Source organism: Acanthochromis polyacanthus, chromosome 1 (genome assembly GCF_021347895.1).
Source record: "Acanthochromis polyacanthus isolate Apoly-LR-REF ecotype Palm Island chromosome 1, KAUST_Apoly_ChrSc, whole genome shotgun sequence".
NCBI classification, from domain to species: domain Eukaryota; kingdom Metazoa; phylum Chordata; class Actinopteri; family Pomacentridae; genus Acanthochromis; species Acanthochromis polyacanthus.
Genome location: NC_067113.1, coordinates 6,613,989 through 6,632,740, shown reverse-complemented (window position 1 = coordinate 6,632,740; position 18,752 = coordinate 6,613,989). Strand labels below are relative to the sequence as shown.

At 39.1% G+C, this 18,752-nt stretch overlaps 1 protein-coding gene across 1 annotated transcript in view; it reads left to right on the top strand.

The window, feature by feature from the left end:
* babam2 (BRISC and BRCA1 A complex member 2) overlaps nt 1-18,752 on the top strand; it is a 111,452-nt gene that overhangs the window by 17,121 nt on the left and 75,579 nt on the right. Inside the window, exons 5-6 of the mRNA XM_051948288.1 lie at nt 14,725-14,919; nt 16,654-16,728. Coding sequence (XP_051804248.1) covers nt 14,725-14,919; nt 16,654-16,728 — 270 coding nt within the window. The remainder of the gene's footprint in view (nt 1-14,724; nt 14,920-16,653; nt 16,729-18,752) is intronic.

The window sequence follows — 18,752 nt, the reverse complement described above, 5'->3', positions numbered from 1 at the left end:
TGTTAGCCCTTTCAGCAGCTTCACGACTCTTAATTATATTAGGGCTGTGGAAAGCCTTCAGCTGCTCTAATGGGTTTATTTCGGGCAGAGAGGGAGCCATTGTTCCTTTTATCATGGAGATAAATCTTAAATTGACCAATGATTGCCCTCATAACTTTAATCAGCACTTAACCGCTCTGATAGTTTACGACTGTCTAACCTAAAGACTTAATTGATACCACTCAGTAGTGGAAAGGCGGTTTATCAGAGATTACCTAAATTGTGGTGATCATGTCGAGACTGTTTTTTAAATAGTACACAACATGCTGTGTTGACTTTACTATGGGAACTGAAGATGAATGTAAACCCTGAAAATGCGGGTGACCGAAGTGGCTTGTTAGGCTGGGATAATCAAGCCCTTGGTGCATGGTAATGTGTGTACAGTGTGTATGTATATAGCCCTGTTGCCAGTTAATTAGGTATACTCAGCTAAAAGTAATGCTGTGAAATACAACAGAAGTTTAATATAGACTGCAGTTTGCCTACAATGTTTGTGTGAAGTGTCCTCGAACCTCATCTAAAGGCAAAAATGTTTCTACTTGTTGCAAATGGATGCATTTGAAAGCAAATAGAGGAGTGGACAATCTGTCCTTAACAGTATTTGTGGTGTTGTGATTCTTTGTCTGAATGGAGTGCCATGAACAGATACTTGGTGTTAGAATGTTGAGGTACAATTACAGTTGTTGTTCTGGTAAATCACCCTTCACCCGCTGGTAACAAAACGTGATGATGTGACAGATCTGATACGGCTAAAGTGATACTGCAGTTTGTTGCCTGGTTTTGTGTTGTCAAATGGCACATTGAATATTAAATCAAAATCAGACAGGAAAACATTAGCAATATGTTCTCACAATAGACATTTCATCTATAGCAGTAATAAAATAATTTGACAGAATGTTTGCTAGTTTCTCTTAAAAAAGAGAAACTAGCAAAGATGCTCAAACATTAGATGCTCATAACGAAAAGTTCGATTGCATGAACAAACCTGAAATGTCGTCACTCTCTGGCTTATGAACAGTTTCCGTTGCTCTTGCCATGGCATTCGTACAGGTCTCCTGAGGGATGCTAATCCACGCCAAGTGGGTCTTTCCTCACCTCGGTTCACGCCCACAGTCCTCCCGTGGTGGAGGCTGTGGTTGGAGGAGACTGGTTACCTTCAAAGGCTAACAGATTTTATGTGAGTCGCTGTGAACCTTAACCTAAAGTGTGATCACACTGGTCATCCTTATTTATTTTTATTTTTCATTTTTTTTGCATAGACATACGTTTTTTTTCTTTTGTATATTTTTTTTTTTACTGTTGTGTTCTCACTGAAATCGTTCCCTGTGTGCCATGATATAGCGGTTAAATTTAAAAAAGGTATTTGAATTCAAAATGTGCTGTTTTTATAACTGTTATTGAACATAGATTATTAAGAAATTATCAATAATTTTCAAATTTGCAATTACACTAACAGGAAATAAAAACATTATTGTTATAAAGGGTGACCCAAAAGTTTGGAAACAAATGAAAAGTCTATAATCCAAATAATATAATGTTATTTCAATAAATCAGTACCACAGATATATTCAGAAGAGTATCAGATTAGTGTAAAACAAACATATTTCGACATGTTCATGTTTGTTTCTTATACGAAATTGTGAACATTTCCACCAACTGGTTACACTGGTATCTTCTGGAATGTATCTTCATTCATGCTTACGAAGGTTCCTCAAACTGGCCAGTAAATGTTGCCTCATAGTACTTTTGGATGTTTAAAAAAAATTAAAACTGTCAGATACTTTACCATCAAGAGTTTTGAAATCTAACACTGATGGCCTGCATTTTGAAGTTATGCTTCAGCATACCTGGACCTTGTGGTTCTATTAATTTTCTTCCGAGTTATTGCACTCTGCAAATACTATGCTTTTAAGTTATTTTATTATGCTGTAACAAAAATTGGTAAAATAAGAGTGAATTCATGCTCCCCCAACTCAAATAGACACTGCAGTTAAACTTTGTTTCCAAACTTTTGGGTCACCCTGTAGACTTTTCAGCTGCATTACCCAGCAATATTGCTGACACACACTGACATTTTAATCCTACCTTTATGTTGAAAACCTACCTGAATGTTGAAAGCCTTTTTTGTTTGGTTTTTGAAACAGAGTTATAGATTCTACTTATCAGTGCTTTGTAATGCTAGCATTGGAGTAAACTGAGCAGTGTTATCATTATTTTGTTCACTTCCATCAGGCCTATGGGTTCTGTAAAGCACCCTAAGACAATTTGAACTGTAATTGGTGCTATATAACATTAAATTGAACTGAATTAAAAATCCATTTATATTATATTGTACACTACCATGCAAAAGTTTGGGGTCACCCAGACAATTTCATGTTTTCCATGAAAACTCACACTTTCATTCATGAGCTAACAGAATTGCACAAGGGTTTTGTAGTCACCATTTAACCTTTCAACTCGATTAGCCAACACAATGTAGCATTAGAACACAGGAGTGATGGTTGCTGAAAATGTTCCTCTTTACCCCTTTGGAGATATTCCTTTAAAAAGCAGCTATTTCCAGCGAGAATAGTCATTTACCACATTAACAATGTCTAGACTGGATTTCTGATTAATTTAATGTTAACTTCATTGAACAAAACAGCTTCTCTTTCAAAAAAAGGACATTTCTAAGTGGCTCCAAGCTTTTGAACGGTAGTATATTAAGGTTTGACTAAAACTGACCTCTGAGTATGCAGTATTTTATCTTACATGAGTGAATAGGTGGGGTTTCAGTTAAAACTTTTACATGTCACAATGACAGACCTTAACTTATGCTTTATGTTTTGTGTAGCAGAAAAATCATTTCTGTCAAACTTGCCTGGAGATTGTGGTTTTCAGTTTGTTCATATGTCTCATTTTCATTGAATGTAATATCTCAGGAATGCTTGTGGGAATTTCCTAATATTTGGCACAAATGTTCACTTGGACTTGAGGACGGACTGATTAGATTCTGGTGGTCAAAGGTCACTGTGACTTCATGAAACCCTGTTGGGTCATAACTAATTCACTGATATTGGCCTAAATTCATACAAATGCTTATTACAATGAAATGATGAAGTGATGTGTTATGTTTTGTCAACATAAACTTCACTGTGACATCATAATTTTCTAAAGAAACATTTTTCCGGTCGTTACTCAGCACTATATCCCTGGAACCGAAGGAGAGATTATGACTGTTATCACATCTAGTCAAATACCGATTCGGTGACTAATAAACACTAATGCCTAGCTGTAGCTCTTCTGTCCTGCTGGGTTGAAGAATCCGTGGTTGACATTTTGGAATTTTGTTGCAGCAACATCTGTAAGTATGTGAACATACAAGAAACCAGACACTAGCTTTTGTTTCTCTCAGTGAACTACCACACTTCAAAGACTTCACTATTCATATTGTATGGCTCGGGATGGATATATATATGTAAACTGCAACATGACTGGTTGTTGGAGGTATTCAACCGCAAGGCAGTAATTCAAGCTTGCCTCATGGTCGTCATCAACAAATACTGACGGATAAAGCAATGGCAAAACAAAGACTGCTTGGCAAAAATGCATAAGAATGATTAATCACCGCTTTTATCAAGAGTTTCTCATCTGAAGTTCAGTAGATCTTTTTTCACTCTGTGGCTTATCAGAGACAACACACCCTACTTCAGCCAGTGCTAACAGTGATCAGCTTGGCCTGAGTGCAGGGGCGGAGAGAGTTTGGAAAGACGTGTTACCAAAACTTAGTGACAGGAATACAACGGAGCAGGTCTGCCCACGAGCTGCTGGGAAAAATGGCCAGAGACAAGGAAATGACAGAGAAAGAGGCAGGAAGGGAGGGAAGGTGGAGAGCAATATTACTTGACTTTTTACGTAGATGATGTTGCATCATAGGTTTCTTGTTTCTTCCCCAATTCAGTAAATGGTGACTAACAATGTACCAATATTTGCATGGAATATCCCCCCAAAAATATGAATGCATTGAACAGAGCTGATTGTGTAAGTGTTTGACATAGAAGTTGTGTGTTGATTACACAGATTGCAGAATGTCTGAGTATGATCGTTATGGTGATGCATGTTGCTTGTTTTTGCTTTATTGCGGTGCCCTGTTCTGTCATTTTGAATTCTCTGTCGCCCATTCCCTTCAATACTTTGTTGTACACACTTGCCATACACACCCACATTTACAGAGAGTTATAGGTATTGCAACTTGAGAGGCCATAAAAGAACCATACAGGTTTCCTATGTTTTGGCCGAGTCTGGATAAATCATGTGTATCTTAGATCGCTGACGCTGATTTGGATAAACAGCACAAGAGTCCCATTTCACTCAGAGTGACATCAAGGACATCGAAGGGAGCAAGAAAACCCACTGCAGGAGAAAATGTTCTAGCATGTTCCACCACTGATGTGTGCAGCTGTAACGACGTTGTTAGGATCTGTTGACTCTTTCAGGTGCAAAAGTTGTCGGTTTATGGTGCTTGAATGCATGCAGGACCTTAAGAACGAAAGCGAAGTTGTCATTGAACAGCCTGTTTCTCAAATGTGGAAAAACATTTGTTATTGCCTGTGATCATTTGTTGCTACAGAGTTAAATGTAGCCAAAGAACATGTAATACATCTTTATCTTCTTTATCCTACCGTGAGATACAAGTAAGTATTCAGCACATAAGGACAGGTATTTCTAATTGCACCTCTTTTTTGTTCTCTTAATACTGCTATTTGTCTACCCCGCTGTCCCCTTTCTTTGTGTGTAATGTATCATTTTTCTGGTCTAGACTTGTCCAGTGATGCGTGCAGGCACTAAACATTTTGGGAGTTCCCCAACGTTTTGCATCTTTCTCAGTCTGCATGTGCCCGAGACCTGGGGTTAGCCTCAGTAGCCGCTCTCCACACAGCTTCAACATGTTTCCACTTATCATGCTATCATGCATATGCAATGCTTTGGTGTGAGGTGCAGAGGCAGGCTCTGTCTAGTTACGCTGGAAATTCCAGAGATTGTGTCGATTGCAGTGCAAGAATTTGTTTGGCTCTGGATAGCTATTAATTAGTACACTGTGCTACATTTGTGTGAAGTAACTGAGAAAGTTGTAGATTTGGATTTTTACACAATAACAGCGAAATGTCCGTATTCCAGTTCACTAAATAGTCTCTTCTGCTTCATGAGGGTAGTGCCAATCTAGCTGTGCCTCAGGTATCCCAATCTATACAGCCAGGTCTAAAAGTTGTTGCACGGTGACACAGTTTTCATCATTTTGTCTCTGTGCACCTCCACAATGGATTTGAAATAAAGCAGTAAAGATGTGATTGATGTGCACACCTTTAATTCAAGGAGTTGAACAAAAATATTGCACTAATTCTCAAGGAATTACAGCCATGCTTTACATAGTCTCTACACTTTTATATTCAAAATTTACGTCACTGTCCAAATACTAATGGACCTGGCTGTATTTAAATTCATATTCATACTTTATACACACTAAGATGTTTCATTTTTGATAAACGTCATGTTGTATTTGTGCAGGGCAAGAAGAACACAGACATACTGTCTGAGAAACCCATACTTAAACTAATTTATGTTGTCCTCAGTTTGTAGGTCATTTTGAGTGTGATCACCTTACTGCTGTGCTTCTGTTGTTTCCCCCTTTAATTTAGTGCATAGTTTTTTGTACACAGTGTGGGTATGACAGATTCTAGACTGTTGACCACAGAATGTAAATTAAAGATTAATGTAGCCTCCTCTTCTGAAAATTGATGCCATTGCGGAAGTGCAATAACCACGTATAGCCAACAGGCTACCACTTCTATAGCTGCAAAAAGAAGCCCAAATGTATAGAAGTATATGAAAAAATGACCCTACTTTTTTTCTTAATCTGTTACATCAATAAATACCATGTGGATGACAGACGCCCCAGATGGTGATGCCCACATTTCAGATTCAAGTTGACATAACAGTAGTTCACAAATCAACCATCTTTAATATACAGTCTGAGGTGTTTACTGGGTGTCATGTAAAATTTGCAGTGTAGACTTACAAAGCTTAAAGCAAATTTGGTGAGTCAAGATTTTTCTAATTATTAACAAATATCAAAAGTAAATGAAAATGAAAAATTAATTGTGCCCCCTTACAAGTAGTGAAACAGACACATAAATGAGCCACACTGGTGGACAAGGTGACATGTTCCTTAATGAACGAGGATGATGTGGATTACATTTCACACTAAAAAATAGTCCCCATGTTTCTTGAGAACTGCAGTGCCAAGCTGTCAAAGGAAGTTGCAAGAAATTACTATACCTTACTTAAAAAAATGATATACAGTATTTGTGACCTGTTTTCATAGATTTAAATATTTTGTAGCATGGTGCACAACTAATGCATGATTGGTTTTAGTATTTTCATTGGATTTGCTGACAGTAAGAATAAGAAAAGCACTAAGAGAGAACAGTACTGAGCTAAGGCTGCTCAGTCCTTGTATGATTTCTGATGGATAAGTCCCGATAAATCCACAGCGGTTGATTTGTAGCAGGATTGCAATCGTGTTCGTCAGCAGGCAGCTGACATAGCGTTCATATGTTGTCATAGTAAAGGTGTCTACTAGAGCCGGCAATTTCCCACATCCCATTCATTGTCTAAGCGGTGCATGCTGGTCCGATTGCGGTGCATTTCAAGCTGCGATCCGGTTCATCTCCCCAGAGCGGGCCGCATCTTATTTGCATAAAGTAGACTCGACTCCTACTTTATGCAAATTCAATGCAGGTCTGAGGCATTGCCAAACTTTCATCCAACGTCTAAACTCGCCATTGGTGAACTAAAACAAGGACAGATTGAGCTACTGCACAGGTTATTTCTTGCCTCAAATGCTTTCAGAAATACTTTCACTGAACTGTTGGAATAAAAGAGGATGTTTGCAACAAAGAAGCCTTGTTAATGTCGCTTGAAGTCCAGGAACAAACAGCTCCCAAATTGATGCGTTTGTCCAATTAAGGGCAGGCACGATAGTTCAAGAAGAAGGTTGGCAGGAGTTGAACACCGGCTACTGGCCTCAAGAACTCGCCCATCATGCCGGCGATTTTCAGATACGGCGTGTTTACATGCGGGAAAAACGCATCTAGTGGACATGTAGCATTACATTGATGCCATGCTGCTACCTTGTAATGATACAGAAATCTTTAACAAATCCGTGGATCTAGACTATAAGCCGCATCACTGCCAAAATCTAATGAGGTGGTTCTTGTGTCATTTCTGACCTTCCCTGAAAATTTCATCCAAATTCGTTAGTACATTTTTCAGTAATGTTGAACACAGAAGGATTAACAGAAGGACAAATGTACACCAATCTTCACATAAATCCGCTATGTTCCTTGGTGGAGTACAAAGAAATATACAGTACACACTGGCTTTATTCTGTAAAGCTTTAGCATCAGTCACACAAATGTCAGACTAATTTGCTATCAGTTTGTGCTGTGAAACTTTTTCGTATCTATTTACAGTTCATTTATTTTACCTCAAAATTAAGACTCCTCAGAGAAAGAGTCTAAAAGAAATCTGTGCATTCCTCCTATCTAGGAAAGGGAAACATTCCCTGCTTCACATTACCCTCTGGTAATCCTGGATGCCAAGCATTGGTAAGCGCTTCCTATCTGCTGTTCCAGCTCGTCCCCTGTTACGGTTCTAACAATGGACCTCAGATGGCCTGTAAACCAAGATTATGTCAACCTGGGCATAGTGTACCAACTGTTGCTCCTGCTTCCTTCCTGCTTTGGGGAATAATGTGTTCCAGCTTTTATTGGAGTTTATTATTGGCATTACCTACTGGCAGGTCTGGGAATGCTTTTAGTGGACAGGACATTGTTTGCTACTAGAGATGGCTGATGGAAAGGCCTCTGACAATTCCTAAACACCAAATGATAGATGGGAGAAAACAAGTGTCAAGACTCAGACGGGGCAATCTCAATCAAAAATATCAGCCCTCCCTATGGATTAGTACTGGCTAAAGCTGTCAGAACCACATCAAAAGTAGTAAGAAAAGTGCTATTTCTGTCAACAAGTTGCACTGTGTTGGACACAAACCGCAAGGATCATAGGGAAAAAACACTGGGCTGAGAATGCCAAGTGTCTTAAACACATGACAAGAGCAATTTAGCATGATCTTACACTTGGCACTCTCCGGGGGCGAAACAGGGTGTGAGCCCACACTTGAATTAGAGACTAACAGAGATTAATTTAATACTTGGGAGTTTTTTAATGCCTCACACTTTCAAGTCTACAGCGATTTATTGGATCAGGTTGCCAGCATCTATAAAAATCACATTTAAGACGTAAAAACAAATATCTTCTCTTGGCCTATATAATTATCTTGCATTTTCAGATGCCAGTCCCTCTCTCATTGGCCTAAGATAAATATTGGATCGAAGATGGTACAGACGGATGGCACAGGAAGACATAATTCTGTCAACTTGGGTCTATTCAGTGTGAAGATGCCCAATTTAGGTGTACATTTTGTTCTTAAAGGAAAACACTGTTTTTGTTGAGTTCTTCCCTTATCCTCAACGTATTTACAATGCGTTCGACTCACTGAAATTGTAGCTTAAAGGAATCACTGTGCCGTGACAGATGTTGAAATATCTTTATTCGTTTGATGCAATAATTCACAGATTTAAACTGGAGTTTTCTGTTTAGTTAGAGAACCTTACCATGTAGGTTGTTTTTAGCCATGGTGCAGCTTTAGGGATGGCAGTCGTAATGCTTTGAGACAGCAGCAGAACATGTGACACGGGTCTTCTCCATGCGTTTCGGACTCGTACAAACTCTGACAGTGACGCTTCCCGACGAAACCATTGTTTTTAATATAAATGCGAGAACTACCACAGTTTTCATAGTTTATGATGGTTCAATTTTCTATCAGCGCTCTGTAACCATGACAACCACTAAAAGTACAGCGAAGGAAACCATACAGGAGCTCATTTTTACTTGTATCTGAGTTCCCTGAATGACTTCGCTAGCAGGGAACAGACAGATCATTGACGAGTAGCACAGCAACATCAGCTCCAAAGTCTCACTATCAGGTCTGAGACTTTTGTGATACTAGTTCGCAAACCTACCTAGATTAATTATGTGATGTTGCTAACCATTTCCCATATATTAAGGCTTTAACCCACTTTCTTCAGCTGTATAATGAGATTATAGCAGGTGGACAGCAGGCCAGTAGGACTGAGGTGCCAGCCGTGCTGCTGATAATTCAGAATACAGAGCTCTGATGTTGCCAGGCAGCAGTGGCAGTGACAACCACACAGCCAGTGAAAGCATATTTACTCTTGTTCATAATTCATAGTAGGTTTCTCAACAAATACAGCATCTTCAGAACTCAAAAGGCCCAGTTTTTCATATTGCTCAGGCTCATATTTTTCATCTTGTCTCGGAGCATGTATAGCTTTAAAAGACTGTTTAACTAAATCTTTCATGTGCCTTTGTGAACTATTTTCTTTAATTCACTTTAAGAGCAAACATTTTTCTTGAAGCTGAAAACCACACACTGCCAGTCTGTCTCATTTGAAAAGGTGTAAATTGAGTAAATTAATCAACAGGCAGAAAGAAGTAGCATTTTGTTTTAAAAGGCATAGTGTTTTATAATATTTCTGTCTGTGCTATTTTGACTGTGTTTTCAGCATTGACTTGGATACACTGCGACATGAATACCCAAAATGCTAAATCCTAATGCTAATCCAATATATTTTTAATATGCAGTTTTTAACATTGATATTGAATCAAATCCTAATATCTTAAGGTAATACGATTATAAATTGCTTCCCTTACAGATATGTGCTGTTTTCAAAAAAAGGAATGTATCAGTGGTTTATTTATTAGAAGTGGCAGGTTTTATCATCAGCCAAGGTTAGGCTTAATCATTTGACACAGGTTTAGCCAGTGTGTTGTGACAAAATAATTGGATTATAAGGGCCAGATTGAACCAGGGACTATTGTAGAGGACTATGATATCTACCCCCTGTGGATAAAGCCCTAAGAAAGATGTTCCTTATATACAGACTGCTCTAGAGGGCATGTAGATGGATTTTTTTTTCTCAGCTCATTTCATCAAATGTTAAATCTTAGCTTTCAAATATCCTAGATTGTGACTATTGCATCTTTTGTTTTTTCATGTATCAAATCTGTACATTTTCTGCAGGGCTTATCCTATTCATGAAATAAAAAAACATAGATTTGTTTTGGCACACACAGCCTTCAGCAGAGCGTGTAAAATCAATTCAGTGAAGAGTCTGTACAGACTCACATGTGTACACACAAACACACACACATTGCAACACATGAACATTGCTTTTTGGCTCAGTGCTTTGCATTCTCCCTCTCTCTATGTTCAACCAATGTTTTCCGCAGCATTCAAGCACTACCTTGTTAACTCAAAGTCAGAACATTCCGTACAATCTGAGAGGGACTCGTGCAGTGTCCTGCAGTTGGCAACAACTGTGAATTTTTAGCAATCCTAGTGGCACGGCTTTAGGGCGATGCTAGATGTTGTTAAGTCAGTCAGTTTGTTTGTTATTTTGCTTTAGATCACAATTTCTAATTGTGAGAACTGTGAGTTTTCTTTTGTCTTGTGAAATGTCTTAAACTTCTTCCATTGTCACTAAATTTTGTACAGACATTCTTAGTTTGACTGACTTCTTGAAACAGCATAAAGTTGCCCAGATGGATGGCCATGACATTTGAGGCAGGCATTCTTGCTCCCTTGATATAACAATAATTTAACTGTGATAGCTTCGGTTTGGTTTTCTAACTTGTATCAGATTTTTACTCTGATGAATCCCATAAAATATCTACAAATCTAATGGCATTCCCAGCCCTGTGCCTAAGTACAGTTTCACAGAAAAGCTTGCATAATTGTACACTTGGTTTAAAATATGCACATACAGGAGTCTTTCTGTCTATGGGGGAAAAGTCAACCAATCTCTTTTTCAGCAACAACCTGCTTCACCTGGGAGCCGCCCCGTACAAGCTCAGCCTCTCTGTCATTGGCCAATGAGTAGCTCCATGGGAGCATTTGAGGTGAACGACGAAGCTTGAGGACATCTTAACTGTAATTACTGAGGGAGTGTTCCTCCTGCACTACTGCCCTAACATACAGAAGTCTTTCTTGTTCCTGTACTTTAGTTGCTGCAGTGAGAACACATATCGCAGTGTCAGGTATGTGCATCACAGCTGTGTATTTTCAATTTTAATAAAATAATGCTTGCTTCACTTTTTTTTTTTTAAATAGAACATCAGTTCAGTTTACAGTTTCCTTTTTATCTTATTAGTGAAAGAAGAACTGCTGAGACTCTGTCCAGTTTTTCTTGGCCTTGGCCTACTTGCCTGAGCTCTGCAGCTGTTTTTTTTTCTTCCCCTTCTCCCACCTCTGATCCCTCCTCCCTGCCTCTCGTCCTCCTCAGTGGAGTTTCACTGATATTCTGTGTCACAATCCTGACACAGCACTTCCTCAGTCTCTCCTCAGTTTCAGCTCGCTCCTGCCCCGGGGCACTGGCTGCCTCTTTTGGACAATGCCCATCCTTGTTTGCATCTCCTCCGCATTTCGGGAATCCCGGCATTGCTGGTAACCACTGGTGGATCAGGACGATGAGGTCACCGTCTCTGTTTAGCCTGCCCTTGCCATTGCACCCCCCCACCAACATCCCCCTTCCCAATAGCACCGAGGGGGGAGGAAGGGCTGAGGGTTACTCTGAAACAATGGGAGCTTTCTCCATTGGGCTGATATGGGCTGCCAGATAGAGAAGCAGACAGACAGTCAGGGAGACAAGCTAATGCAAGTCAAAGACATCCTGCTTTTAACACCTTAATGTAATGGGTATTAATGGTTACAGCATTTCCAGCACCTATTAATCCACACACCCACTCAGTGCACACTAAAATGGCTCTCTATTCCGATTTGCTCATCATTTAGGTTGACCTGCATTTAATTGGTTTGAGTGCCACAGTAAGGCAGGGAAGTTACACATTTACTTTGGAGCTGCAGTTACATCATCAGGTTGCATGGCTTATTTGCCTATTCACAGTTGGAGTCTGCCAGCTGTATTTCACTTTCCGAATGAGTAAGGAAAAAAAATCACTTTCACTCTTCAAGGCTAAAGGGCTGCAGAGAGCGCTGTATCAAGCCCAAGATGCTTATTCACTCTGTTTTTTTTTAACTCATCATCAGCCTCACGTTAAATTTCGAGAAGACAAAGCTTCCCTACTTTTCTCAAATGATGTGTATCTAGTCAATGGGAAACCGTAATGATTGTGTAAGAAACAAGAACTCACAACTCTTCAAGCAGCCATTTTCTGCTCTTTACATGAACAAGCGCAGTCATTTCAAAGTCCGAGCAGTGCAGTACACTCATTAAGCTAGTAATTTTTTTCTTTTCTTACTTCTTGATTTTCATGCTGTACTTTACATCATGAAGCTCTCACAGCATTCATTCTCAAGAGCTCAGCCATCCATTTGTCTTGATTAGACATAACATTTTTTTTCTGCAATTTATGTTTGCACAGTGTTGTTCACATTAATTATAAGCATTTTATTCTTTGCGCATGAATGGATAGTTGCCCCTTAAGAGAGGAAGCACTTCTATTTAGTAGAGTTAGACCAGTTGGTCATGTTTGGTTGGTTCTGTTCACTCATGTGGCTGATGGTTGTGATTGTGAGCTGTAAATCTACATGTTGGCTTCTGGCCTCAGTCAAAGGGTCAGCTGTTGTTTGAAGTTGAAATTGAAGTTAGTGAAAGGGAGAGACGGTGGTTTTTCAGCATGCAAGGTACAGTAAATTATCAGTTGAAATGCTTTAAGTCGACATAGATATGATTATTATGTAAGCAAAAACAGAGAGGAGTGTCAGCTTTACGCCATAATAAAATCACACAAGTGCATTGCCAAGGTGTGATATGTGATCCCAGACTACACATTGCACTCTTGTCAAAACTCTATTGCTATCAATCAGTGTGACAGCAGAGGTCACAAACGTGGCAGATAGATGAGGTCAGGCGCAGTACTTTTCCATATCAATTTAAATCACTGTGTAGTCACAGGACATCCTTTAGCACAACCCTTTCCTTCTGATCTTCTAATAGGAAGCACCATTTGTCAGGATTACGCTATGACCTGACGTTTTTTCTTCTTCGCAGGATGTGTTTTTCCATTGCTGTGTTTTTCCCAACTGCTACAAATAGCACCATTTTCTGCATTCAATGCTACTGCTTTCAATTATTTAGGTCATGTAAGCACGTTACAGTGAATTCAGAAGACACGTTTGAGGGCTGTACTTTATGTATTGCCCATAATAAATCATTTCATGTTAAAAGATAAATAAATTCTGATTTATATATTTTACATTTTCTCTTGATCCCCCGGTGTGTCTTATTGGAATCGTGTGATTGAAAGACGTTTAGGAACTTTAGTTTACACAGCTATTTCTGTGTATTTCTACCAAAAGTACCCAAAACTGTTGGTACCAGTAACCTTTTTCAATAAATTAAAAGGATTGTTCAGACCCACTGGCCATTTGTGTTTCCACCACAGCCTAAAGACCTGCAAAAGTAAGTCAAATTTGTCTGCTGATGTACAAAAAGCAGCAGCTGTTTTTACATTTTTGTAGCATATACAGAAAACTGGTTCAGTCTACTCCAGAGGGTCATGACTGACTTTTTAGCCCCTTTAAAGGTCTTGTTATCAACGTACATTATTCGCATCCATACAGACTAGTAGGGACCTCCTCCATCGTCTAGTACGCTGCGTAGGCACGTTGTCTTCCATTTTGATCATTCATAAACAGAAAATAGCCTTGATAACAATGGCTACATCTTGCAGTTAGGTTAATAAAATGGACAAAATCCGGTTTTCTAACTTATGGTCAACATCCTGACAGGGTGTATTTTGACTGAAATCATGATCCTTTTCTTAATCTAACCAAAATGTCTTGGTTCCTGGAATCAACTAAACACAAAGTGTAAAACAGCAAATGAAAGCAAAAGTCAAATGGTATGTTAACATTCAGATTGAGTGGTTTTGCAAATTGACATTGAGTCAACCCTGGAAAAGGAGAGAGCAGTTGCAAAGCGGATTCAAAGCACATGAAGTGCTAAAGTAAGTAAACAGATTTTCCAATCTAATGCAGAGTTTGATTGTGAGACGGCTCAGATGGACTGGCTGAAATACAGTACTGCAGATGCTTGACAAATTAGAAATGTGCAACACTGCAAAACCTTCCCCCAAAGTTACTACACTTCAGAAAATTCCTAAACTGCTATCCTCTGAGCAGGGATTTTGTCAGGGGAAAATCATTTTGCTGTTAATTAATTTAGCTGTCAAAACGCCGTGAGTTACTCCAGAGATTCCCATTGGAAGTTTCTTGCGGTGAAAACGTGGCTTTTGTTTTAAAGCTCTTCTTTGTTCCTAAAATTCATTCAAAGGGTTATTTTTGCCAAATCTGTCTCAGCAATACCAACAGAAAGACAAGAAAATAGAGCGACTACCAACCAAGGCAGCTATTCCTGTCAGTTCATTGCTTACGGTATAATGATCTTCTGATTTTAACATGCTCACATTTTTATCTTTAAACAAGTAGATGAAATGTCTGTCTTGTGTCTGTACTAATGGCACATCTGGTGTCCACCACAGCACTTGGTCCACTGGGATGCTGGGAACCCAGAATGTTTACTCCAGCTGGTGAAGGAGCTCATCCAGCAGTACCATCACTACCAGTGCCAGCGTCTACGTGAAAGCTCCAGACTGCTCTTTGAGTATGACAGCCTTCTAGAAGATCCCAACTATGGTCACAGCATGGAGATTTATGCAGGACGCAAAAACAGCTGGGTAAGGCTCTGTTCAGAGACTTTGTGTTTGTGACAACAGAACAAAGCTTTGCAGTCAAAGAAGAAGTTTAACCTGGAAATGATGTCCACACGTTTTTCCTGTAACTATATTCATGAGCTGAGAACATATGCGACTGTTAAAAAGGTTGGGGTTACTTAGAAATGTCCTTGTTTTTGAAAGAAAGCTAAATAAGCTATGTGTGCATTGCCAGATTTTTTCTATTGTATTCCTGTAACATTTTTGAAGAGTTTTTATTCATGGAATAAAATTTTTATAGATGATTGCCAACAGCTTTGTGTACAGACCATGAGGAAAAATGTCCACATGACAAGGTGTTACAGCATGTAATAGGAGAGTAAGACATGCTGTTTCATTGTACAGAGTATTTTTGCATTTGACAATTCAGAATGATGTGTTTTAGATTCTGAAATTTTATTTGACCAGTCACAGTATGTTGCCATATGACACATGATTTTCGAATGGCTGTACTATCAAGTGTCTCTGCATCTGCAGGCCTGTGTGAAGGCACATTATTTAGAACACAATGAAAATGACTGATGAACAGAATCATGCGTTATCCAGTTTTTTGCTTACCCCATAGCTTGTACATATAGATTCAGTTGTTAGCCTTGGAACATCATACTGCATAAATTTGCATAATACATATAACGCTTCAAAACACAGTGTTTGTATTATTTCAGAACCGAGTGAGAGAAAAGATAAGCCAAACTAATAGCCTGACCAACATTCATATTTTTTTGCTCATTTTGTCACAGTGACACATGAGAATTGTTTCATGAGATATTTTAATTAATTGGGTGCTTAACAAGGGAAACATGACACAAAAATGTACATTAATTACTTTTGTGTGGTCAGGGCTGGGAAATAATGAATCACTGTAATGATGATGATCTTTTACTATGGTTGAGTAAAACTGGTTTCCTCTAAGATATTGCAGCTAAGTCAGACTTCAGTATATTATGGTACCATCTAAAACATGCTCATAGCATCTAGTTGGTAAAAGTGCAAAAAGTTTGACTCAAAAGTTTGGTTACATTCTTAGTTTTGTTTAATCATTTATTGACAGCCATTTCAGTGTCAAAATCGAGAATTTTTCAAGCATTAAAATATATGTTTCATTTAAGCAATATGTCCTATGTGCACTGATGTGTTTGAGCATGTTGTCATGTTGTGTAAAATTAGAAAAGGCTTTAATCACATGTCCACTACTGTTCAAAAGTTTAGGTCACCCAGGTAATTTCATGTTTTCCATGCAAACTCACAATTTTATCCATGTGCTAACATAACTGCACAAGGGGTTTCTAATCATCAATGAGTCTTTCAACACCATTAGCTAACACAATGTAGCATTAGAGCACAGGAGTGATGGTTGCTGGAAATGTTCCTCTGTACCCCTATGGAGATATTCCATTAAAAATCAGCCGTTTCCAGCTAGAATAGTCATTTAACACATTAACTATGTCTAGACTGTATTTCTGATTCATTTAATGTTATCTTCATTGAAAAAAATGCTTTTCTTTCCACAGTAAGGACATAAATGAAAGCAAATTTTTGAACGCTAGTGTATATCATCACTAAAACAGTTTGAGACAGGTAACAAAACATATAATATGTTGCTGTATTTGTTGCTTAGACACACCAGTCTTTTGTTTTCTTTCTATTACATGATATAAAGTTTGTAAAATTCTTTTCCTCTCTCTCTCGTTTGTCCAGACGGGAGAATTTTCAGCACGTTTCCTTCTCAAGCTCCCTGTGGATTTCAGCAATATCCCTGTCTATCTCCTTAAGGTAATTAATCTCCAGCCTTATTGACATCTAGAGTCATAATGGACGTGCACACCTTGATCACATTATAGCGCATTCTTACACATTGCAGACAGTGCTGCAGACTCACGGTGGATTAGTCATTACGTGAACTTCCTTCAGATATTATGAGATCATGAGTGTTCATTTGTTTACATGTATGTGTGTCCATGTGTTTTGAATATGTGTGGTGATAACAGTGGGATTTATTTAAATTAACTTCAGTGCAGCTGTGTGTGCGCATTGCGCAGACTCCAGTCTCGGGGGCTGCGAGTTGACTAATCAGCAAGCCGTCACTGTCGATCTGCTCTGAGCCGCGTGGTGTCTGGAGGCAGCTTAGCCTCAACTCACTCTCTCTCTGTCTCTCTCTCACTCTCTCTCTCTCTGTGTCACTCTCAGAGGCAATCAGTGATTGCCTATACCCCTCTCTTGCTCTCTCCCTTATCTTTAAATCTCTTTTCACTCTCTGCCCCCCTGCCTTCCATCCCCGATCTTCAACTGCCTGCACACTGGAGGCCCTGGCTCTCTGGCCTTTTCCAGCCTGGCCTGTTTGTGAAGGGAAATGATGGTAAACATAAGGGAAGCAGCAGCCATAATCAGCCTTTGTCCCTACGTCTGTCAGATGTGGAGCCCTGAGACTTGTCTCTCTTTGTAGGCTTTGAATGGACTCAAGTCAAAGTCTTATTTTACACCCTCATTTCCAGTCGCGGTGGAATGTTTTGCTTTATTTTTTTTCTCCGTGTGTCTTTAGGCAGGAACATTTCTGGACTGTGCCCTGATGGAAGCACTGTTGGTGACATTTTTTTTTCAAACACACATGCTGTCACTTACAGAAAAAAAAATGAGGCACATACTGACTGACCTTTAACCAGTGGGTGGTGGTAGCTGGACTGTATAGCCAGTGATACAGTATTGTTAAAGAACTCCTGGTAATATTTAGGTATTTTATTATGGACGAAATCTTGAATGTGGATGAAAATTCCTGTCCCCCTTATCATATCATGCTCTTTGCACACATACACTAACACTCACAGTGTTCTGCTGTATTTGGCAGCTAGGGTATACATAGTATCACCAGGGGAGCGCTTGAAGACTAAGGAAGAGTATCGACTCGCAGAGAGAAAAGTAATGAACATCAGCCCACACCTTGTCCACCTACACATTACAGAGGAATGGGATTATGCAGCATATAGGCTGGACTCTAAGAACATAAATGTACTGTACGCCAAACCAATGACCTGAATTTTCAATTTGACAGTTGTCATGCAATTAGTTCTGTCAGTATGAATGCAGTCTCAAGTCAGTTGTTTTTTTCACATCCCTGCACTGCTATAGAACAGCTGAGGTGCACTTAATTTATTCCTACAGTAGTTTCTGACTGAGCAGACAAATGTACGCCATATATTCCCTGTATAAAAAGCATCCATGCGCCATTTTAATGGATTTCACGTTATACGCATCATGCTGTATATGCATGCTTTACATGTGCATTGCTTTACCAGTTACTCTCAGCCTGTGGGTCAGTGTTGAAACCAAGCAAGAACTATTTTGTCTCAGCTGATTAAGCTGGAAGTCTTTTGATGTTTGCTGAAGTTGAAGTTGTGTCCTCAAAGGCTGCAAACCCCAACAGAACAGATTAACTAAAAAAATGCGTGACATAGTTTTCAGTTTATGTTTGATTGGCAGATCCACTTCTTTTTTTGATATATGCTGTAGGTCTGTATTCAGTAAATATTTATTTTCATTAATAAGAGATTTTTCAGATTATTTATTTAGTCTATCATAACCTTCTGGAGCCACTGGAACATGTTCAGGTGCAAGCATTTGTGGACACTCAGTGCAAGTTAGAATGTAGAAGTTCTGAGAATGCATCTATAAAAATCAAATACTGCAGATGACTTCAATGTAGCTGCCCTTCCTATCAAAGTAGTTGCCTTATTCAGCAATACACCCAGCATTCCCATCCCGTTCACGACAATCTGTGAACGTCCCATTCTGTCAGTGTGTCA